Source organism: Arvicola amphibius, chromosome X (assembly GCF_903992535.2).
Source record: "Arvicola amphibius chromosome X, mArvAmp1.2, whole genome shotgun sequence".
In the NCBI taxonomy this organism is placed as follows: domain Eukaryota; kingdom Metazoa; phylum Chordata; class Mammalia; order Rodentia; family Cricetidae; genus Arvicola; species Arvicola amphibius.
This window is the reverse complement of record NC_052065.1, coordinates 86,588,967-86,614,793: the sequence shown is the minus strand read 5'-3', so window position 1 is coordinate 86,614,793 and position 25,827 is coordinate 86,588,967. Positions and strand designations below refer to the sequence as shown.

General features: G+C 40.0%; 1 protein-coding gene across 1 annotated transcript in view; it reads right to left on the bottom strand.

The window, feature by feature from the left end:
* Cenpi (centromere protein I) overlaps window positions 1-25,827 on the bottom strand; it is a 65,598-nt gene that overhangs the window by 14,485 nt on the left and 25,286 nt on the right. The window contains exons 15-20 of the mRNA XM_038317054.1: window positions 25,721-25,782; window positions 22,476-22,570; window positions 16,635-16,770; window positions 14,279-14,403; window positions 2,655-2,703; window positions 2,307-2,525 (exon numbers count right to left, since the gene is read on the bottom strand). Of these exons, the coding sequence (XP_038172982.1) occupies window positions 2,307-2,525; window positions 2,655-2,703; window positions 14,279-14,403; window positions 16,635-16,770; window positions 22,476-22,570; window positions 25,721-25,782 (686 nt within the window). The remainder of the gene's footprint in view (window positions 1-2,306; window positions 2,526-2,654; window positions 2,704-14,278; window positions 14,404-16,634; window positions 16,771-22,475; window positions 22,571-25,720; window positions 25,783-25,827) is intronic.

The window sequence follows — 25,827 nt, the reverse complement described above, 5'->3', positions numbered from 1 at the left end:
AAAAAAAAAACCAGACACTAACAAAACAGGACAGGACCACAAAGCTGACTCAGTGGATAAAAAAGTATGTCAAATCTTGATGGCTAAGTTCAAACCTTAGAACCCACATGATAGAAATAACTGTTGAGAGGCCTGAGAGACCTGCCGCCCGGGAGAGTCAGAGGCCCAAGTGACCGCTGCTGGGGAGCATCAGAGGCCAGTGACCGCTGGGAGCAACGACAGCAGAGGCTTCCAGAGGCTATTGTAAGAAGTTCCTCTGGGAAAGAGCACCTGTGCCCCAGGCAGCATCCACTGCCATTCTTGATAGGAGATACTCCACTGCTGGAGCGACTACCAGAACCTCAGCCACGCCTACACCTAGAGTGGCCTCCACCTGGAGGAGTAACCACTGGAGCTGTGGACGCACGTGCACCTCGAGGAATGACCATTTATCTGAGCCTTGGGCCCACTTGCACCCGGAGGAGGGATCGCTGGAAGCTCTGCTCTGCCTGCACCTGAAGGAGCAATCAATGGGGCCATAGCCCCCAAGTACACCAATTAGAGAAAGAGGGACCCCTTGAAGCACAGGCTCCATCTATACCGACTGGAGGACGAGATGGGCAGACAATAAGGTAAGAGTACACTCAACAAAATAAAGACCAATAATATGGCACCACCAGAAACTAGTGGTTCTACTACAGCAAGACCTGAACATCCCAACACAGATGAAGCAGAAGAAAACGACCTTAAAAATAACTGTATGAAGATGATTGAGGCTCTTAAAGAGGAAATGAAAAATTCCCTTAAAGAAGTAGAGGAAAAGACAAAAAAAAAATGGAAGAAATCAACAAATTCATTTAAAAAAACAAGAAAAAGCAATCACAGGTGAAGGAAACAATTCAACTTAAAAACTGAAAGAGAAGCAATAAAGATAAAAACCAAGGGAATTCTGGAAAATTTGGATAAACGATCAGGAACCATAAATGCAAGTATAAACAGCAGAATACAAGAGATGGAAGAGAGGATCTCAGCAGTTGAAGATACAATAAAGAAAACAGATTCATTGGTCAAAGAAAGTCATCAAAAGCCTCCAAACCAAAAAAGGCCCAGGGCCAGATGGTTTCAGTACAGAATTCTACCAGAATTTCAAAGACAGATTATACCAACACTCCTCAAATTATTCCACACAATAAAAGCAGAAGTAACACTACCAAACTCTTCTTACAAGGCTACAGTTACTCTGATATCCAAACACAAAAATGAATGAGTTCACGAACATTTTCCTGACCCCTAAGCTTGGCTTCCCATGTGTACTACACAAAGCCTGTTTGGGTGTTTGCTTTTGTTTGGAGTTTTGGTTTTGAGTAAAGGCAGCTTGGAACACTTGATTTTCCTGCCTCAGCCATGAACATGCTTATTTATTTACAGCCTTCCAACTACACAAACTGTAAGAGCCAACATCCAGATGGGTTTTGCTCATTACATGTATATTTGAGATATCTAGTCAATGACTATTTCTCTAACTCTGTACTGTTCTCATTGTTAGAGTTTTCAATGTTCTTTTTGTTTGTTTTTTCTTCTTTTCGTTTTTTGAGACAAGGTTTCTCTGTATTTTTGGAGCCTGTCCTGGAGCTAGCTCTTGTAGACCAGGCTGGCCTAGAACTCACAGAGATCCGCCTGCCTCTGCCTCCTGAGTGCTGGGATTAAAGGCGTGCGCCACCACCGCCCGGCTCAATGTTCTATCTTAAAAGACTTGTGAATCCAAATTCTTCCAATAAATTTGTAATCTTAACATTGTATCAATGATGCATTTGATAAACGCACCTTATGAATGGCCCCCAAGTCACTAATAAGGTTGAAAATGGTAATCTTGCCAATGACCTAAGAAGACACAGACACTTCTGCCACGCCCACACATCATCAATACATTTAATCAGCAGGCTTGATGAAGTGCCAAGCACCACTGCCTAGCTTCCACTTTCAGTCTTAGGAGGGACAGACAGGAGCTTTTACCTCTATGAAGCCTTTCCTTTCCTGGCACCACTTCAACTCAAGCAGAACTGAATTAGTCATCTATCTTCCCTACAATTGTACCTTCCCTCACCTCTCCGCACCGTATTACAGCAATTTGCTAACAATTCTGTCTCTGTAACAAGGCCACGCTCTCTTAGAGAACAGAGATTTAAGTTCCTTAAAGCCTAGCACAAACACCAAAATTTTGTCAGCACTAAAGCTTCTGAATATGCCTTGCAATTCAGATATAATAGTTCCTGTTTTCACAGTCAGTGTTACCCTATGAAGTCTAAAGACACTTTAAACACACTTACCTGAAGCAAAAAGGAAGCTGCGTAGCTCAATAGAGAAGGATGCCGGACTAAATTCAAACTGTATTTATACTCTGTTACTCCTGAATTTTCTAAGCTTTGGGGATCAATGTACATTCCTTTATCAAATGGTTTGGACATCCATAAGCAACGAACCATAGTTGTCAAATAGTAATTAAATTCTTGACAGATCTTGCTGCTGAGATTGAATTCTGATTTTGCCTAATGGGAAAGAAATAGAATGGTCATCAACATCTATTATTCCTTTCCTTTTTATTCTTAACAGGCCCCATATATCTATACTCAGTTATTTATTAAAATGGTGATTTAACACATATTCAGCCTTCATACCTTCTTTAAAACGTTGTTTTTCTTTGCAGCTGTCAAATTATCATGATACCTAATAATAAAATCAAATATAAGAAAGCATTTAAATGTCATTAGATGTAATTCTTTGAAATGTAAAATGAAAATTTTAAAATACATATTTTAGGGCCAGGGAGATGGTTCTATTGGTAAAATACCTGCTAGAGAAGTACAAGTACCTGACACTAGATTTCTAACACCCATTTGAAAACCAGGTTTGGTTGCATGTATCCCTAGCCCTAGCACTGCGGGGGTTGGGAGGACTAAATGGACACAGGCAAGTCTCTGGAGCTCTCCAGCTAGTCACTGTAGGCAGTCAGTGAGTGCTTGGTTCAGTTAGAAAACCTGTCTCAGAAAATAAAATGCAAAGCAATAGTGGAAGACACCTGATATTGACCTCTGACCTCCACATGAATATTCTTGAAAGTACACGACACAATCATGCATATATACACAAGTACAATTTAAAGTAAACAAATGCAAATGTGCAAAGCACTAATGTCTAATTATCTCATTAAAACTTTTACACTTTCATGGTACATTTTCCACAAAGAATTTTTAAAGTTAGGGTTTATGGGTAGAGTTCAGTATTAGATCACTTGTGTTACCACGCATGAGGCCTTGAATTCAATCCTGAGTACTACAAAACAAACAAACAAGGGGCTCTAAATTTAGTTGGAGGATGACAAGAAAGCTCAGGGGGAAAGTGCTTGCCATGAAGTCTGACCAGCAGAGTTCGATCCCCAGAACCTACATGAAAGTCTAAGGAAAGAACCGCCTATACAAGGCTGTTCTCTGACCTCCACAGATGCACTGTGGCACATGCGCATCCACACACACAAACACACAGCACTGATGAGTTTAATTTAAAGACTGAACCAGACATTTCAGATGTGCTCTTACTGTAAATATAAACAAACAGGGAAAGGCATTCATTTAGTATTTTGTTATTAAAGAAAGCAGCCAATCACTGATACAGAACACATTTTCTTCATGTAAAACAAGGGACAGCAGGCCAGTGAGATAACTGATCAGGCAAAGACTCCTGACCTCAAGCCTGATGACCTGACCTTGATGCCTGCATCCCACGTGGAGGAGAACTGACTCCTATGATTCCACATGTGTTGTTTTACTTACACATACTTCACACACACACACACACACACACACACACACACACACACACACACCAACAAAAATCCCAAATAAATGTGAAAAAGTTAAAAGGTACAGAAATCCAGAAATATAATTTTTGTTGTGGAATATTATCTTAAGGTGTGTTACGTTTGTTTATGCTCTGGAACATTTGTTTTAATGATGCAAGGATGTGCTGCATTTTTTTATGTTTCATTTCTTTGACTCTGTGAAGCTGTGTTACTTTGCCTGTCTAAAACACCTGATGGGCTACTAAAGCGCTGAATGGCCAATAGCAAGGCAGGAGCAAGGATAGGTGTGGCTACCAGGCAGAGATAATAAATAGAAGCAGAAATGAGGAAAAGAAGAAGCAAGAGAACAAGGAGAATTGGATGTCAGGGGCCAGCCACAGAGTAAGAGTGAAAGCAAAATATACATAAATAAGAAAAGAAAAAAGTCCAGAGGCTAAAGGTAGATGGGATAATTTAAGTTAAGAAAAGCTGGCCAGAAACAAGCCAAGCCAAGCCAAGCCAAGCCTGGGCATTTATAAGTAATAATAAACCTCCATGTGTATTCATTTGGGAGCTGGGTGGTGGGCCTCCCAAAAGAGTAAAACAATCAACCACAATTTTTTTCTGTCTGCGAACTATCATCTAACTCATTTCTACATATTTTAACATTGATAAAACTTAGGCTGAAAGGTCCTAAAGTTAAGGATTAAAAATAATCTTGGTCCACAAGTAAAAGAGCAAAAGGTTAGAAATAATGCTTAGAGGGTCACATAACTGGCAACAAATAGTTCCTATTGCCTCCCAGAAAATGTCCCTTTTACCAGAGAAAATACATACACCTCAACACATATCAACCAATGATTCTTTAACACACAGAAATTTTAATTAACGAAGCTGAGTGCAACACTGCCATTATATAACAAGCCAACCTACAGCAAAGACTTTAAATTCCATATGCCCTATGGGGGGGGGGTGGGAAATAGCAGCTTCAGTTCTAGTGTTTAATGCATCTCTATAATGCATCTTCAAATCACTTTGAAGTGCAATATGCCAGACTCACAAAGATAAACACCGTTTCCCCTCATTTGTGGATTCAATAGTTTATATAGATAGAAAAAAATCTTTGCTATATAGTGTGATATGTAAGCAGAAACAAGACTAGATAAAGAAAGTGGACTAGCAGCAAAGGAGAAAAAGGTTCAAATAAAGCCAAAGAACATGATGTGCCACAAGAAACATGCCTGTAGAAAAATCAGCACTATATACAATGAGGATAATACAAAAAAATTTAAATAAGCAAACTTTTACAATAAAAATTTTAATTTTATTAAATTTAAATTTATTAAATAATTAAAATTTGTAAATAATGAGGTGATGGTAGTACACACCTTTATTCTAAGCAATTGGGAGGCAGAGGGAGGTAAATCTCTGTGAGTCTGAGGCCAGCCTGGTCTACAGAGTGGGTCCCAGGACAGTTAGGGCTGTTACACAGAGAAACCCTGTCTTAAAATAAGAAAAAAATTAAATAATAAAAATAACAACATAAAGAGTTTCGAGCCAGACTTGGAAGAAGCAGCTTCATAGATGAGTTTTATGTCAACTTGACACAAGCTAAAGTCATCCATGAGGAAGAAACCTTAATTGAAAAAAGCCTCAAGAGGTGGGCGGTGGTGGCGCACGCCTTTAATCCCAGCACTCGGGAGGCAGAGGCAGGAGGATCTCTGTGAGTTCGAGACCAGTCTGGTCTACAAGAGCTAGCTCCAGGACAGGCTCTAAAAAAGCTGCAGAGAAACCCTGTCTCAAAAAACCAAGAAAAAAAAAGAAAAAAGAAAAAAGCCTCTAGAAGAGCAGAATCCAGGAGCAAATTCAGTCCCGGAAGCCAAACCAGTCCTGGGACACTGGTGGACCAGGATTGAGCCAGCGACCTGACCCAGAGTCAGTGATCTCCACCAGAACTGGAGTGGGACAGAACCAGCTACCTAGGACAGAGAGCTAACAAGCTCCACTGGGAGTAGAAGCCAGGAGCAAATGCATTCCTGGGATCCAACCCAGTCCTGGGACACTGGAAGAACAGGATTGAGCCAGCGACCAGATCCAGAGTCAGCCATCTCCATTGGAACAGGTACAGGGGAGTAACCACTGAGCGAGTGAGACAGATCCAGAGACCACTGAGGGTCCAGACGTGAATCTGGGACCTTCAAGGGAGTAGACCTAAGCCAGGACTCTGATGGGTCTGGGCATGAGTCTAGGACTTCCCGGGAACTAGGCCTGAGCCATAACATCTGCCAGGAGCTCTGTGGGTCTGGGCATTGGTCTGGGACATGAAAGGGAATAGGCAGGAACCTGGAACCTCTGTGGGTCCAAGCATGAGTCTGGGACCTCTGAGGGAGTAAGCAGGTCCTCTGTGGGTGGGGGTGCACCTGAGCCTGGGACCTTCAAGGCAGTAGACAGAGCCAGAAACCTTTCCTGGTTCAACTCCAAGCCAGGGAGGGGATCCAGACCAGGATTTACAGAAATGGGACAAAGCCGGCAACCTAGGCCAAAGTAGGCCTGAGACAGCAAACTCTAAGGAAGCAGAACAAAGCACAGGAGTGCTGAGCTATCTCCAGGAACAGGAATAACCAACAGGGTAACTAGAACTGTGACACTCACTGTACCACAAGGAACAACCATCTGAGCTTTGGATTCACTGGCACCTAGAAGATTACACAACAGAATCTCAGACAGCTCCAACCACACCTATTAGAGGAAAAGATGAGTAAAAAAGGTAAGAACACACACACCACAAAGAGCAACACAATACCAGTAAGACCTGAATAACCAAATATGGATGAACCAGAAGAAAATGACGTAAAAAATAACTTAAAGAGAATGTTTGAAAGTCTTAAAGATGAAATGAGAAATTCCCTTAAAGAAATAGAGGAAAAGACAAACAAAAAATTAGACGATATCAGCAAATCACTTAAAGAAAACCAAGAGAAAGAAATCAAACATATAAAAGAAACTATTCAGGACTTGAAAACTGAAATAGAAACAATAAAGAAAACACAAGCCGAAGGAATTATAGAAACAGAAAAATGAGAAAAAGATCATGAACCACAAACGTAAGCATGAACAGCAAAATACAAGAGATGGAAGAGAAAATCTCAAGCGCTGAAGATACAATAGAGGAAATAGACTCATCAGTTAAAGAAAACATTAAATCCAACAAAAGCTTAACCCAAAATATCCATGAAATATGAAACACCATGAAATGGCAAAATCTTTGAATAATAAGTATAGAAGAAGGAATAGATCAACTCAAAGGCACAGAAAATTTATTTAACAAAATCATAGAAGAAAACTTTCCCAACCTAAAGAAAGATATGCCTATGAAGATATAAGACGCTTACAGGACACCAAATAAACTGGATACAAAATAAAGTCCTCTCACCACATAATAATCAAAACACTAAATATACAGAGTAAAGAAAGACTATTAAGAGCTGCAAAGGAAAAAGGCCAAGTAACATATAAAGGTAGACCTATCAGAATTACACCTGACTTCTCAGTGGAGATAATGAAATCCAGAAGGTTGTGGTCAAGCATTATGCAGACATTAAGAGACCATAGATGCCAGCCCAGACTACTATACACAGCAAAACTGTCAATCACCACAGAAAGTCAAAACAAGGTAATTCATGACAAATCTAGATTTCACCAATAGCTAGCCACAAACCCAGCCCTACACAAAATACTAGAAGGAAAACTCTAACCAAAGGAAGATGGCTACACCAAAAAAAAAAAATCACAGACAATTGATGATATCATAACAACAAATCCCAAAGAAGAAAAAAATGCACAAATTAACATAACCAATGATGAAAACTAAATTAACAGGAGATAACAATCACTGATCATTAATATCTCTTAATGTAAATGGACTCAACTCACCTATAAAAAGGCACAGGCTAACAGATTGGATACAAAAACAGAATCCATCCTTCTCCTGCATACAAGAAACACATCTCTACCTCAAAGACAGACACTGTCTCAGAGTAAAGGGTTGGGGGAAAATATACAAATCAAATGGACCTAAGAAACAAGTGGGTATTGTAATATTCTGGCTCTTTAAGAGACAAGCCATGCCCACTGCTTTCCTCCTTGCAGCCTCTGCCCCACTCTCTTCTTGTCCCCCGTTTTTTACTAAATTCCTCTTGTTGACTCTGTTACATGTGTTTTCTGCAGTGGCATGCCTTTGGGAGGCCCACCAAGAGCATCCACTTTGCCCAATTTATACATGTAACTTAAATACACCTATGCTTAATGTTATAATTGTCCATTACATCTCATTTCAGACTACAAAAACAATAAGTCTCATGTTTTAAACTGGTATGTACTTTTAATTCTCTCATAAAAATACCTTATATTTAATCCAACCCTCATTTAAAATATATTAAACTGTTCTCTACTATCGTGAGTTCTGCTAGTAACCTTATATTGCAAGCAGTTTTTTCTTCTTTCTGCCTTTTTATGAGTGTAAATCTTACCTGTTAAGACCCAGCACAGTCAAGCTCAGACCCAACCTTGCAGACAAATTCTATACTGTAGTTATACCTAATAAGCAGCCCTCGACTGCTCAGAGATCTGGGGAATGTGATATTTAGATATTTAATTATTAAAAAACTTTTCATAACAAAAAGAGATGGTTGGCTCCTAGCAGCAAAACTCTACTTCCTCCAAAGAAGACAGAAGACAAATGGACACACAACAACGTCCATCTACACTGGGCAAAACTGCCTTTCATCTAAGCTGAAGATCTCCTGAAGTGGACAGAATCGCTGGACTCGACAGCCTAGCTGCTCAGGTCAAGGTAGGCCTGTCTTCCTATAAATGTCTTAGCCTACAGGATCTTCTGGAGCCTGGCAGGCCCTGTGCTAAACAGCAAAAGGCAAATGAGACCTTCAGCAACCATGGAGAACCCTAAAGAGTAGCTCTGGGTGCCAACCAAGTAAGTTCTCTGTCATTTTTTAATTAGTAATTCAAGTAAAATTTTACCCTTCTCAAATACCTCTGATGCAGTCAGTTTGATAGCTGAGAGGTGTTGTCAGTTTAAAAAAACAACCTCACCAAACAAATTTCAGATCAAATTTCTCTCTCATAATGCTTTTCATAATCTTAAAAATACTTTTCATTGTACAAAAATATGTTACAGTCATTATACAATGTATGTGTCTAAAACTTCTGTTTTCACAAACCCAAAAAATTCTTGTGAGTTCCAGGGATCTGAATTAAAGGATCCACCTTAAACAGGTCAGATACATCCCCCTCAATTCCCTGGTCCTAAAAAAATTTTTTCCTTAATTTGACTTTGTCCTCTGTGCTGCCAATACCCTAACCAGGTGTAAGAGACACCAGACACTTCCATGCCACAAACACCGGACAGGCAAAGAGACCAGCTACGCCAAAATGTGGCCAGCACCTAGCCTTCTCAGGTTTCACCACAAAGATGACACCCACAAATAAGCCGGAAGCAGTCTTGAGAATCCGCGGCCCCAATTCCTTCAACCTGTGGTGCTAATCTCCCACTTTTTATTATAAAAAAGAGAGCTGAGAATGTAATATTCTGGCTCTTTAAGAAACAAACCATGCCCATTCCCTTCCTCCTTGCAGCCTCTGCCCCGCTCTCTTCTCTTCCTGTCCCCTCTCTGGGAGAGGCAGTTTCTGCCTCTCTCCCACTTCTCCACCTCGGCCCCCGTCTTTCTCTCCTCTTCTCCTCTCTCTCTCTCCCCCTTCTCACCCTTTTCCTTCCCCTCCATCACCCATCTAATAAATATCTAACTTAACTTCACATGGTGTGTCTGTCTCTCTTGCCCGCCCGCTGCAGTCACATGGAGCCTGCAGCGTGGTCTCATGTGCTGTCCCTGCTTGGGACCCCAGAAGCTTGCAGCAAACCCATCTGCATGGTGTGCCTATCTGTCTGCCCCTTGCCCACCCGCCACCCACATGGCTAGCAGCCAGGGATGCCCAGGGGACCAGCCACCTTGGTTTGTGGGGACCCGCAGCAAATCCATAACAGGTATAGCTATCCTAATATCTAACAAAACAGACTTCAAGCTAAAATCAGTCAAAAGAGACAAAGAAGGTCATCTCATATTAGTCACAGGAAAAATACATCAAGAAGAAATTTCAATACTGAACATCTATGCCCCCAAAAGGGCACCCTCATATGTCAAAGAAACACTTCTAAAGCTTAAATCATACATTAAACCCCACACACTAATAGTGGGAGACTTCAACACTTCCCTCTCACCAATGGACAGGTCAATCAGACAAAAAATGAACAGAGAAATATGAGAACTAACAGATGTTATGACTCAAATGGACTTAACAGACATCTATAGAATATTCCATCCAAACAGAAAAGAATATACCTTCTTCTCAGCACCTCATGGAACCTTCTCAAAAACTGACCACATACTTGGTAAAACAAACCTCAACAAATACAAAAAATTGGAATAACCCAATGTACCTTATCAGATCACCATAGTATAAAACTAGAAGTCAACAGCAATACTAATCCCAGAAAACCCAAACACATGGAAATTAAACAATGCTCACCTGAATCATCAATGGGTCAAAGAAGAAATAAAGGGAGAATTTAAAGACTTCCTAAAATTCAATGTAAATGACCACACAACATACGCAAATTTATGGGACACAATGAAAGCAGTGTTAAGAGAAAAGTTCATAGCACTAAACGCCTACATAAAGAAGCTGGAAAATTCCCACACTAGTGAATTAACAGAACATTTGAAAACTTTAGAACAAAAAGAAGCAAATTCACCTAAGAGAACTAGACGGCAGGAAATAATCAAATTGAGAACTGAAATCAACAAAATAGAAACAAAGAAAACAATGCAAAGAATCAATAAGAAAAAGAGTTGGTTCTTTGAGAAAAACCAACAAAATAGACAAACCTTTATCCAAACTAACCAAAAGGCAGAGAATATCCAAATTAACAAGATCAGAAATGAAAAGGGGGACATAGCAACAGGCACGGGGGAAATTCAGAGAATCATCAGGTCATATTTAGAAAACCTGAACTCCCAACTCCCCCCAGGTCCAGGAAGGTGAGCATCCAAACTGACAAGGCTCACACAGAGCCCGTCCATGCAGTAGAATCAAAGCCCATCGCCATTGTCCTTGGCTTCTCAGTCAGCCTCCACCGTCAGCCACGTTCAAAGATAGTGCTCTTTGGCCTGGAGAGGGAGTGAGTGGGGGTATGGGTGGAGGGGAGGGGAGGGAAGTGGGAGGAGGGGAGGAGATGGAAATTTTTAATAAAAAAAATGAAAAAAGAAAACCTGAACTCCACAAAATTGGAAAACTTAAAGGAAATGGACAAATTTCTGGATAAATATCACTTACCAAAATTAAATCAAAACCAAATAAGCAAATTAAATAGACCTGTAACTGCTAAAGAAACAGAAACAGTCATCAAAATTCTCACAACCAAAAAGAGTCCAGGACTTGTAGAATTCAGCTCAGAATTCTACAAGATTTTCAAAAAAGCACTAATACCAATATTCCTCAAATTGTTCAACACAATAGAAACAGAAGGAACATTGTCAAACTCTTTTCACGAGGCTACAATTACCCTGCTACCCAAACCACAGAAAGACATTACTAAGAAAGAGAATTACAGACCAATCTCACTCATGAACATTGATGCAAAAATACTAAATAAAATACTGGCAAATCGAATCCAAGAACACATGAGTACCATCATCCAACATGATCAAGTTTGCTTCATCTCAGAGATGCAGGAATGATTCAACATAGGAAAATCTGTCAACGTAATCCACCATATAAACAAGCTGAAAAATAAAAACCACATGATCATCTCATTAGATGCTGAAAAAGCTTAAACAAAATACAACATCCCTTCATGATAAACGTCTTGGAGAGAGCAGGGATACAAGAAACATACCTAAACATAACAAAGGCAATATATAGCAAGTTAACAGCCAACATCAAAATAAATGCAGAGAAACTCACAGTGAACCCACTGAAATCAGGAACAAGACAAGGTTGTCTCTCCATATCTATTCAATATAATATTTGAAGTCCTAGCTAGAGCAATAAGACAAAAAAAGGAGATAAAGGGGATGCAGATTGGAAAAGAAGTCAAACTCTATTTGCTGATGACATGATAGTTTATATAAGCGACCCCAAAAAATTCTACCAAGGAACTTTTACAACTCATAAACACTTTTAGTAATGTAGCAGGATACAAGATTAACTCAAAAAAATCAGTAGCCCTCCTTTACACAGATGATAAATGGGCCGAGAAAGAAATCAGAGTAACATCACCCTTCACAATAGCCACAAATAGCATAAAATATCTAGGAGTAACTCTAAACAAACAAGTGGAATACTTGTATAACAAGAACTTTAAATCTTTGAAGAAAGAAATTAAAGAAAACACCAGAAAGTAGAAAAATCTCCCATGCTCTTGGGTGCATAGAATTAAAATAGTAAAAATGACAATCTTACCAAAAGCAACTTACAGATTCAATGCAATGCCCAGCAAAATCCCAGCAAAATTCTTCAAAGACATGAAAAGAATGGCACTCAACTTCATATGGAAAAGCAAAAAGCCCAGTATAGCCAAAACAATCCTGTACAATAAAAGAACTTCTGGAGGCATCACCATCCCTGTCTTCAAACTCTACTGCAGAGCTACAGTACTGAAAACAGCCTCATATTGGCATAAGAACAGACAGGAGGACCAATGGAAACAAATAGAAGACCAGGATATCAATTCACACATCTTTGAACACCTGATTTTTGAGAAAGAAGCAAAAAATATCAAATGGAAAAAAGAAAGCATATTTAACAAGTAGTGCTGGCATAACTGGATATCAACATGTAGAAGAATGAAAACAGCCATGCAGTGGTGGCGCAAGCCTTTAATCCCAGCACTTGGGATGCAGAGGCAGGAGGATCTCTGTGAGTTCGAGGCCAGACTGGTCTACAAGAGCTAGTTCCAGGACAAGCTCCAAAACTACAGAGAAACCCTGTCTTGAAACCCACCCCCCCAAAAGAATGAATACAAACCCATATCTATCACCATGTACAAAACTCAAGTCCAAATGGATCAAAGACCTCAACATAAAACCAGCCACACTCAACCTCATAGAAGAGAAAGTGGGAAGTACACTTGAACGCATTGGCACGGGGAACCACTTCCTAAATATAACCCCAGCAGCACAGACACTGAGAGAAACACTTAACAAATGGGACCTCCTGAAACTGAAAAGCTTCTATAAAGCAAAGGACACGGTCAACAAGACAAAACGACAGAATAGGAAAAGATCTTCACTAACCCCACATCAGACAGAGGGCTGATCTCCAAAATATACAAAGAACTCAAGAAATTGGACACCAAAAGAACACATAATCCAATAAAATAAATGGAGTACAGACCTAAACAGAGAATCTAAAATGGCTGAAAGACACTGAAGGAAATGTTCAACATCCATTGCCATCAGAGAAATACAAATCAAAACAACTCTGAGATTCCATCTTACACCTGTAAGAATGGCCAAGATCAAAATCACTGATGACAACTTATGCTGGAGAGGTTGTGGACAAAAGGGAACACTTCTGCATTGCTGGTGGGAATGCAAGCTGGTACAGCTCCTTTGGATGTCAGTGTGGTGATTTCTCAGAAAATTAGGAAACAACCTTTCTCAAGACCCAGTATACCACTTTTGGGTATATAACCAAAGAATGCTCAATCGTGCCACAAGGGCATGTGCTCAACTATGTTCAGAGCAGCTTTGTTTGTCATAGCCAGAACCTGGAAACAACCTAAATGCCCCTCGACCGAAGAATGGATAAGGAAAATGTGGTACATTTATATAATAGAGTACTACACATCAGAAAAAAATAATAACATCTTGAATTTTGCAGGCAAATGGATGGAGCTAGAAAATATTATTTTGAGTGAGGTAACCCAGAAAGACAATTATCACATCTACTCACTCACAGGTGGTTTTTAAACATAAAGCAAAGAAAGCCAGCCTACAAACCACAAGCCCAGAGAACTTAGACAACAATGAGGACACTAAGAGAGTCTTACGTATATCTAATCTACATGGGAAGTAGAAAGTAGAAAAAGACAAGATCTCCCGAGTAAATTGGGAACGTGGGGACATTGGGAGAGAGGGTTGAAGGGGGGCAGGGAAAGGCAGGGAGGGGAGCAGAGAAAAATGTAGAGCTCAATAAATAACAAAAAATACAACATAACTATTAGAGCTTCATATTAAAAGAACATATTCCCAAAAACCAAGTTTCCTATTTCCATTGACCCTGGAAAAAAATTGATAGGAATTTTAATTTTATTATACTTAAATGATGAAGATAGAATTATGATGTAGTAAATCATCAAATGATTTAAAGGGAGAGGGGGACTTGTACCTGTACATAATGTAACAAAGCTGGTTCAAGATACTGGCATCCAGGCTTAGGAGTGCAGAATGGAAGATCACAGGAGGAAACAGCACCAATAATGGAAGGTCATAATTTACATATATGTCACACACCTTTTGGAAAGAATGTTACTATCAATATCTATATATATATATATATTATTTTCTGTACATCAATGAAGTTTAATCAAAGAATCATTAATAAAAGCAATAATATATCATTATATTTGACCCTGACTAATTTCTAAATTAAAAGGATAGCTATAAGTTTGTTTAAAATACAACTCATCAAACATCAACCTTAACTCAGAAAATCATTTCTATAAGATCATTATTAAAATATTTAGCTAGGCCAGGTGGTGCATGTCTTTAATCCCAGCACTCAGGAGGCAGAGGTAGCTAATTCTCTATGAATTTAAGGCCAGCCAAGGACACACAGTAAGATTCTGTCTCAAAATAATAATTTATATAATTTTTTATGTTATTATTACTATCATAATTATCATCTTGGGGCTGGGTAGTTAAGAGTACTGTCTGTTCTTCCAGAAGAGCCAGCACCCATATGGTGGCTTACAACCATCTGCACTCCAGTTCCAGGTAATCCAATGCCCTCTTCTGTCCTCTGTGGCACCAAGTATGCATATGGTGCACAGACATACATGCAGGCAAAGCACCCATACACATAAAAGTAATTAAGTCTTTAAATTTTTTTTCATTTCCTCTTAGAACTTGAAAACCATGTTACAGCAAGGGAGCACTTTTGTCTCCTTAAATCTCTGAAATATTCATTTATCATAATCAGTTAACTGGCAACCTGGAAAACAACGGAGCACATCTTTTAAACAAATATGTAACATAGACCATAGATTAGTGCCAGAAGGCAGAAGGTTTGTCTAGTATAAACAAGGCTCTGGTTTCAATACCCAGCACCAATATAAACTAGGAGTGGTGATATAAATCTTTAATCCCAGAACTCCAGGAGAGGATTAGAGGATCCTCAATGTGCTGGCTAGTTTTATGTCAACTTGATATAAGCTAGAGTCATTTGGAACAAGGAAGAAGCCTCAACTGAGAAAAGCGCTCCTTCAGACTGGACTATGGGTAGGGGCATGTTCTTGGTTGATAATTGATGTGGGAGGGCCCGGCTCACTGTGAATGGTGCCCCCTCTGGGCTGGTAATCCTGCATGGCATAAAAAAGCAGGCTGAGCAAGTCATGAGGAGCAAGCCAGTAAGCAGTGATACTCCATGATCTTTGCATAAGCTCCTGCCTCCAGGTTCCTGCTTGAATCCCTTCATGAGAGACTGTGACTGGGAAAGGCAAACTGAAATAAACCATTTGCTCCCCAAGTTGGTTTAGTTATGGTGTTTTATCAAAGCAATAGAAATCCTAAGACACTTGCCTACACATCAAATTTATGGTGAATGAATAGAGAAAACTGGGAAAAGTAATGGGTACTTTGTGGTGGTTACAGATTTACCCATGTTAAATCCTATAAAACAGTAAACGACTAGAATTATAAAAGTATTAGGTACCAGGAAAAAATGAAGAACGTGAAATGTCAGATCTGAAAAGGTAATGTAACATTTTCTTTTGTTCTGCCAGGGGATGAAGATAAACAATAGATGAAAAAAAGCAACAAAATGACTAGAGACACAGACTTCTGCCTAGGGCCAGCTTTTTAATAGGTCAATCAATGTATTATAAAAATAGTATCTGAACTAAAAACCAACAGATATTTTTCTACAATTGTTCTATACATGCTGTGGGACAATGGTCTATACCCCAACAACTGTATTTTAATAAAATGCTGATTGGTCAGTAGTCAGGCAGGAAATATAGGTGGGGCGACCAGGCAGGAAGTAGAGGCAGGGCAACAAGAATACTGGGAAGAGGGAAGCGCAGTCTGCAGCTGTTACCCAGACAGAGGACACAAGATGTGACTGCCTCACCAAAAAAGGTACCAAGCCATGTGGCTAACACAGACAAGAATTATGGGCTGATATAAGTTATAAGAATTAATTAATAAGCCTGAGCTAATGGGCCAATCAGTTTATAATTAATGTCGACTTCTGTGTGATTTCTCTGAGACTTAATGACTGCAGGAACCGGGCAGGACTAGGACCTGGTGGGTCAGAAACCTCAGTAAACATATGCAAGTCAGTTACTCATGTAAAGCTACACTTGTTCTATTGAAGTCACTCAGGTGAAAATAAACTATTAATTTCAAAACATGGTTATTTTAACTACATAGTAAGATCATAACTTACCTTCATGATTATATCTGAAATTTAAATCATAGGCCAATAAAGTGACTACCTATCATAACTGTGATCTGTATACTACCTTCTCAAAGAAGTCCAAAATAAAGTGCAACAACAATGTATTGTTGTTCTCCAAGCGCAATGCCATCAGGGACAGCCAGCCCATGTACTCAATCAACTGAGCCAGAGAGGTCATGGATTCACCCAAAGTTGTCTCTCTGTAATAAGAGATTATAATAATCAGATACACACCAGAAAAAGTGCTCAGTTTCCAAGCAAAAGGTAAGCAATATAAAACAATAGATGAATAGGGAATTAAAAAACTATCAGTTCCCCAATGTATAATTCACTTTCTTTAAAAAAAAAATAGCACAGTTATCAACCATAGTATTGTAGTTAATCCACCAATGCAGATACCCCTCAATTAAAGAATGGATAAAGAAATTAATACACAATGGAGTATTACTCAGCTGTTTAAAAACAATGGCATGATGAAATTCGAAGGCAAATGGATGAACTAGAAAGATCATCCTGAGTGAGGTAACCCAGACCCAGAAAGACAAACACGGTATGTTCTCATCACAGGTGGAGATTAGCTGTAAAATAAAGGATAACCATGCTACAATCAACAGACCCAGAGCGGTTATGTAACAAGGAAGGCTCAAGGGGGACACATGGATCTGAGAAGGGGAAATAGAACAGATTTTGTGAGTGGACTGAAGGTAGATAGGGATGGGAACAGGAGGAATCTGGAGGGGAGGGAGAGAGTACTGGAAAAGACAACTAGAACTGGGAAGCATTCTGGGTAGATGTAGAAACTCAGTGAAGTGGGAACACCCTAGTGAAGCCTCCTAGTTATGGGGGACAGCAAGCCTGAACTGGCCATCTGCTATAAACACGTAAGGCTCCTAACAGTGGGACTGGGACACCAACCCAGCCACAAAGCCTTCAACCTACAATCTGTCCTGCCTGCAAAGTATGCTGCAGTAAAGTTGGTACAGAGCTTGTGGGAGTGACCAACCCATGACTGGACCAACTTGAGGCCCATGCCACAAGAGGGCGCACATGCCTGCCACTGCCTGGATGGCCAGGGACCAGGGGCTGGACAGCCCAGAGACCCAGGGTAGAACCAAACATGACTGCAACAAAATGCAATGAAATGATTTCTAATGATATTCCGCTATACTTATAAATCAGTGCCTAGCCCAATTGTCATCACAGGGGTGTAATCCAGCAACCGACAGGAGCAGATGCAGAGACCCACAGTCAAAAACGAGGTGGGGACAGGAACCCTAGAGAAGAGGGAGAGGAAGGATTGTAGGAGCCAGAGGGGCCGAGGACAGCACTAGAACAGGGCCCACAGAGTTAACCGAGCAGGGCTCATAGAGGCTCCCAGAGACTGAAGCAACAAACATGGACCGTGTATGGGTCTGAGCTAGGTCCTCTACAGATAAGTTATGGTTGTGTAGCTTGATGTTCTTGTGGACTCCCAACAATGGGAGTGGGAGGTATCTCTGATATTTTTGCGTGTGCTTGGAACCCGATTCCTCCAACTGGGTTGCCACATCCAGCTTTGTGCCCAGTCGTATTGTATCTTGTTAGGCATGTTCAGTGGCTATCCCTAGGAGGCCTGCTCCTTTTTTTTTGAAGGGAAACAAAGGAGTTGTTGATCTGGGGGAAAGGGGACATAGGGCAAGGGACTGGGAGGAGTAGAGGGAAGGAAAACTGCAGTTGGGATTAATGTATAATAAAAGAATTAAAGCTAAAAATAATTTAAAAGCACAGTGATTACTCTTGGTCTTTAATTTTTTTTTTTCAGATAGGGCTTCACTATTTAGCTCTGGCTGTCCTGGAACTCACTACTACACAGACCAGACTAGCCTTGACAAAATGATAATGTATAATAATACACAATCTGGGATAACATATAGTCTCAGAGTTTAGGAGATGCTGACTCTCCCACACTCACTACCATGATGCTTTCAACGACAGAAGCAGGGAAATATTAGCAATCAAAGCAGACAATAACCTGCTTACTTGCAAACTGACATAGCATACTTGAGTTTTGGCAGGACTTCCCAAATGTGTCACAAATGATTGCAAACAATGACTGCTCTCAGAAACCTTTCCTTTTTAAGGAGGTACTGGATACACAACCCAAGCCCTGCTGCATGCTAGCCAAGCGCACTGCCACTGAGCTGTATCATCAGTCCCAGAAGAGACTTTTTTGGCGACTACTTCTTTAGAAATCACGGTCATTCTAAAGAAAATAAACCATGCTTCAGAACAGCCTCACACTCCTACCCCAACCCCTGCAGTATGTTCAGCACTTCCAGATGCCACCTGTTAAATGATAACAGCACCTTTCTGATAATCATTGCTACAGCCAGAAATATCCCTGGAAAATGATAGTGGGATGGTCTTCTACCCTTTTCTTCTTAGGATCTATCACTATGATTTACTCTCTTCTGGTAGCTTATATGGCAAATGGCCATATAATAGAAATAAAACATTATCTAATTTTTCCAAAATGAATTACTGAAAACTCATAAGCTATATTGAACCTTTGTTGTATCTGTTTTATCAATTATCATGTGTGTACACATGCACAGACATACAGGTCACAATGCACATGTGAGGTCAGAAGATAACTCTTAGAAGTCTACTATTGCCTGCTATCTTGGGGGATCTTGCATTTGGACTTAGGTTGTAAGGCCTCTAGTCAAGCATCTGCTAAGTGACTAGCACACAGGCAATATTATTTAATTCTGAATATTATGACAAGGTTATCTAGACATATGCCCATTTATCTGCTTTAAAAGCACTGTTCCTTTTCAGATGGTCTCCCTAAATTTATGACACAATTATGAGAAATCTGGGCTAAGAATTTAGCTCGGTGGTAAAGCAATGCTTAGCATGTATGAGGAGTGAGTTTCATTCCCAGCATCACACAAAAGAAAAAGGGAAAGGAGGACTAGTGGAAAGACTTACAGAAACTGTAAGGTACTTATTTCAGGGGTGTCTGAGATACACTGCAAGCTGGCCAAAGGCTATACAAGCAAAAACACTCTTCTGGTAGTATTTCTTTATAATGTGAAGACATCTTTTTTAAAAAGCATCTTACTATGTAGATGTCTTCACTACCCACTAATGCTCCATGTTCCATTTGCTTTTAAAAGTGGTCATAAACATATGGAGAAACACTATAACAAATAGGAGGAATTTAAAGACTTTTTTTCCAGGCTACTGTATTTCTAACTCTCCATTCTCCCACCCAAACTATAACTCACTCTAAGGATAAAAAGAAAAACAAACCTGAGCTCAATGTTTGGACATTGGTTCAGTTTGCAGTTAACAGCTGTGTGGGAGAGCTGAGTATGTAGCTCGGTTGGTGCAGTGCTCCCCCAACAAAAACAAACACTGGGAGTGATTCCTAGCACCACCTAAACTGGATACAGTGCTCTACTCCTACAGGCCTAACACTTGGAAAGCACTTGAGGGAGGATCAGTAATTCAAAGCCAGTCTCATCTGCACAATAAGTTTGAGGGCCACTTCGGATATATGAGACTCTGTATGAAAAAAGAAAATGAAAATGATATGTGTTGGGCTGGAGAGATGGCTAAGAGGGAAAAGCACTTGTCATATATGCCTGACAACCTGAATTCAACGTTCAGAACCCATGGACAGTGGAAGGAGCAAAAGAATTCCACAGCATCGCCTTCTGACCTTCCCACATACTGTCGCCATGCATGTGTACAGGTGGGTGTACACACATACACACATGGATTAATAGTAGTATGACATTTTAAAAACTCTTGATTTTAGGTATCGTAACAGCACCACTTTAACAAGTGAGATAGTATCTAGATTTCTCTAAAGAATAGTCTAAGGAGAAAAGTAAATAGTAAAAGGCAGTTTAGGGCTAGAGACATCATTCAGCAGTTAAGAAAACACACTGCTCTTCCAGGGATCCTAAGTTTGGCTTCCAGTGGATGGTTCACAATCATCAGTAAACTTTAGCTCCAGGGAATCCAAACCTTGGGCCTCCAAGGATACCTGCACTCACATATACACGCCCACACCCATACACTTATAAAAAAACAAACATTCTTAAAAAGAAAAGTCGCTAAATTGAGTTGCTAACTGTTGAAACTGGATGATGGACACATAGGTGCAGTGGTTAGTCTTGATTCTTGACAGGATCTAAGATCAGCACGCAAACAAACCTCTAGACATGCCCGTGAGAGATTATGTAGACGAGCTGTAGGAAGGCTCACTCTAAACGGAGGTGGTGGCATTTAGGGCTGCTGTCTTGAGAGCAAGCGTTCCTTGTTCTCTGTTTCCTGAGCTTCCTAAATACGGACAGACTGTGAGCAGCTGCCTCGTGTTCCCACAAGCACGCCTTCCCCACCATAACTGACCATAACCCTCTCTACGGTGAGCCACATAAACCCTCCTTCCTTAAGCTGCTTTTGTTAAGAATTTTGTTGTTGCAACAAGAAAAGTAATATATTAGGAGTTGGCAACATTTACTCGTGGGTGTGGGTGTGTATGTGTGTGTGTGTGAATGTGTGTGTTTCTATATTTGAAATTTATTTATTTATTTATTTTGGTTTTTCGAGACAGGGTTTCTCTGTGGCTTTGGAGCCTGTCCTGGAACTAGCTCTTGTAGACCAGGCTGGCCTTGAACTCACAGAGATCTGACTGTCTCCGCCTCCCAAGTGCTGGGATTAAAGGTGTGCGCCGCCACCACCCAGCTGAAATTTATTTATATTATCAATTTATAATTTTAAAAGCATTTTTTTCCTCGAGAATTTCATACAATGTATTTTGATCATATTCAGCAACTCCTCCCCTTAACTCCTCCCACCCTATGCTCCTTCAATTCCATGTCCTCTTTTTTGAATGTAATAAGCCATAAACTCCTGTCCATTTGTGCTGTCCATATGCTTCTGGTAGCATGGTCATTCACTGGGGCATGGTCAGTCTACCAGGAGTCATACTCTTAAAGAAACAAAATGTATCCCACAAGTTGACTGTCCTTAGCTACTCAGCAGTGGAGGCTCCATGCTAGCATACTGACTGGCTTGTCCTTGTGCAGGTCCTGTGCAGGCAAGCACAGCTGCTGTGAGTTCCTGAGTGCGGTAGTCCTGGCATGTGCACAAGACGCTGCTTCATTCCAGTCCACCCAGAGCTCTAACCCGCACGATCTTTCTGCCCTCTTCCATGGTGCTCTCTCAGCTCTCCTTTCCATTATGCTTACAACTCTCTGCACTATAAACTTTGTAAGCACTAAAGAATCATGTGGTTGATAGGATAAAAGAGAATCCAAATAGGCAGAAATAATCAAAATATCCTGATTATGCAGTTCCTAAAAAAATTCAGTCTTTCAGTTTGTGGGTAAAGCATATTTAATGGAAAAATCAAATTCATTTTCTAACTCCAAAGCCAAAATAAATTAATGTATGTAAACAAAATACACCTCATGAACAAAACCCATCATTAAAATTGGCTCAACATATAAAACTGCATTATATAAACTAAATTAAAGTAAATGGAAGTCAAAGCTATATTGTAATTTCAGCTTTCCAGCCTTTATTGCTATATTACCTAGTGCCAACTCATTCAAAAGGGTTGCTTTTTGGTTTATGTAAAAACCTCGTGGTGCTACACGGATTACTAAATATGGGTTAATTAACCAATAAGAGGCTGAAACTAATGGGCCAGGCAGTGTTTAAAAGAAAAAAAATAGTAACTTGGAAATTTTACTTTTCTTTCAGGATTGTGGGAATGAAATTTGAAGAGTAACTAAAAGTTCTACTAATTATTTACATGAAATAAGTAAGTCTCATGCCATACTATTACATTCTATATGCACAGTTTTATATAGACCATCTCTGTGACGATCACAGGATAACTCACAGAGGACTGCTTGTCACTGGTTGCACGTGGGCATCCATCGAAAGCCACAACAGCCAGTTCTGCAGTAGTTCTTTCAGGCTTTGAAGAAGACTACACTGAGGGGGAAACAAAACAAAATCATCCTTATTGTCCCCTCAGAGATCATTTGAAGTTGTTACAAGTAAGACTTCTCTACCCCTTTTACTTTGTGGTCTTGGAGTACAAGATACTTTCTGATAGTTTTAAAAAAAGAGTCTCCTGTAACTCTGGAAAACAAACATTCCTAATCTTTATGTTCTCAAACTTTATCCTGTCTTCCCAGGGCCTCATTCAGAATTCTTTATCTTCACTGAGTCTCGTTTTGAGCCTGAAAGTTAAATACTGTTCTCTATTCTTGATTCATTTTTGGTTGCCTTTTCTCTTTTTCTCCCTCCTTATCCCCATCCCCTACTCTCATACATAAGTAGTATGGCTAAATGAATGTTAAATCATGAACAACTGCTAATTATCAACCACCCTGACCTACAAAAATGACAAGTGCCTACGGTTCAAAGCTAACTAAATAGCTGTTTAGATTGATGGGATAAGTGAAGAAATTAAAAAGAACTCAAGTAGAAGATTAGGAGAGAATTGCAAATTTTTTTTCAAAATAGTCTCTGAAAATTTATTAGCTAGGATAACTGGAATTTTCCTTTGAATGACTATAGTTATACAGCAGTGAGTTACAAGTAAAATAAAATGAGTGAATTCAAGTTAATGTGATAGGCAATTAAGTGAAATGGAACAAATTATGAGACACACTGACCAGAACAACCTATATTTCCTATAAATGTGGCCAACAGTGAGTCTTTTTCGGTGTCAAATGTTTGTAGGAGAAATAGTCTATCGTCACTGCTCTCCCAGAGGAACGAGTTCAATGGGAAAGTGGCTCAAGGTGTTTGGTTGGCTTTGGTTGCTACTGCACTCGCACGGTTGTGATGACGAGTTAGAGCAGAGCATCCTAGAACCTGGAAAGTGGAGGCAAGAAGACAGATGCAGGTGAAAGGTCACTCTGAGCTCTAGGGAAACCTGGGCTACATAGTTAGACCCTGTCTCAACTTCACATCCCCACATCCCAGAAAGCCTTAAAAAAGGGTAATTAGTATATGTATGAAATAAACAAGCATTATGGTTAAATGTCTGGCAAAGCATTATGATAAAACCACCCTTATGTTCTTAGAGACTGGAACTTTGGCTGGACCTCACAGTCTGAGTTAATAACACACATTGAGGTCACTTAAAACTTAAGGACCTGCTAGGCTACTGCGAATCCAGCCTGTTTGTTTATCCTGCCTTTATGAGAACAATGTAACAATCACCCTTACTTGCCTTGAACTTCCTGTGTCATCTGATTTTACAACTCAAGCTAGTGCACAGCTGTAACCTTAAGTTATGTACTTTTCCATGTCCCAACCCAGAAAAATGTATGTGGCTGTTTTTGTTTTGCTTTTTTGCTGAAAGCAGCAAATACGGAGAATGAAAGTAACCTACTAAAGTGACTATCCACTAGAAACGTTAAACACAACACTTACAGATTAAAGAATGACACTTGAAGTTCTGTTTGTTGTCTGGATCAGTTGGAACCAGTGGATTTAACCCTTGTAAAACTCTATTAAAGATTTCAGCAAAGAATCATATTCTTGCTCTTGGTTAAATGACCTCAAGGAGAAGGACTTTAATTTCTTTAATGTGATACTGGTGCGTTGTTAGTGGCTCAGAGTTAATAACAATGCATTCAATCCACACACAAAATATAATGGTACTCCAAGTACTGCTGAGTATTTCCCAGTTAGTTTTTACATTCAAGTTAATATGCATTTGACACGCTTTTTGTGATCTCATTTGCTGCTTACTAGTGTAACAATTCAGGAGAGAGGTGTGATGAAGCTTTCAAACCAGAAAGTTCTACGCACTTGAACTTTCTATTCCATAATACAGTGCAGTTACAAAATGAATGCAGAAGCTAGGTGTGGTGAAACACCTGTACTGTCAACACTGGGGAAGCAAGGGCCAGGAGAACTGCTGTGCAGCCTTGTCTATATAACAAATTCCAGGTAGGCATAGGCTACAATAACTAGCAAACCCTAATATCAAAAGAAAGAGTGTGGGGGTGGGCTGGAGAGATGGCTCAGGTCCTGAGTTCAATTCCCAGCAACCACATGGTGGCTCAGAACCATCTGTAATGAGGTCTGGTGCCCTCTTCTGGCCTGCAGGTATACACACAGACAGAATATTGTATATATAATAAATAAATAAAATATTTTAAAAAAAGAAAGAGTGGGGACGGAGGGAGGGAGAAAAGAAGGAAATCGTTGCTGGAGGACTAGAGGTGTATTTCAGCTGGTAGAGTGCTTGCCTAGCATGCATGAAAGCCTGGGTTTGGACCCTATCATCCCAGAACTGGATATAATGGTGCATGAGTGTAATTCCAACACTCAGGAGGGAGGGACAGGAGGAGCAGAAGTTCAAGGACATCCACTTCTACAAAGAAGGTTTATTGGGTTTGACCCAGACTGGGCTACATAAGAAAAGATAAAGAAGCAGTCAGGGTTCCCTGCCCTGTGGGAAGTCCAAGGTCCTCCCCCCTCCATCCAGGTTTAGGAAGGTGAGCATCCAAACAGACTAGGCTCCCACAAAGCGAGTACATCCAGTAGAAGGGGGAGGGGAAAATGGGGGGAGGGAAAGGGAAATGGGAGGAGGTGAAAATTTGTAAAAATTATATAATTTAATAAAAAAAGAAAAAGAAAAGGAAAGGAAGGGAAAGGGAAAGGGAAGGGAAGGGAAGGAGAGGAGGGGAGGGGAGGGAGGAGGAGGAGGAGGAGGGGGAGGGAAAGGAAAGGGAAAAGAAAAGTGGAAGGAAAGAAGGAAGGAAGGCAGGCAGGCAAGAAGGAAGAAGAGAAAAGAAAAGGTAGGCAGGTAAAATGACCCAATGGGTGTAAAGGAACTTGCTGCCTAGCCTGACAACCTCAGTTCTAGGCCCAGAACACACATGGAGAAAACCACAAGTTGACCACCAAATTTCCATGTGATGGCACATGCATTGTGGTGTATACACAATAACACACACATACATTCTAAATGTTACAACATTTCAAAAGAGAAGAAGAAAGAAAATTACTGCCAAAATTCCAGTTTTGAATTATTTAACACCAGTTAATAGAAGTATGTTTTTTCCTCAGTATAAGTAAGATTTATTTAGTTTTTTTTTTTTGTTTTTGGATTTTTACCTTGAAATAAATTGTTGATGTCAAGAAGAGAGGTGCTAGATGATTAAAAAGTGGCTTCATCTCTAGGAAATAGAAAATAAGAGTATTCAAAATAGTTTTAATTTACA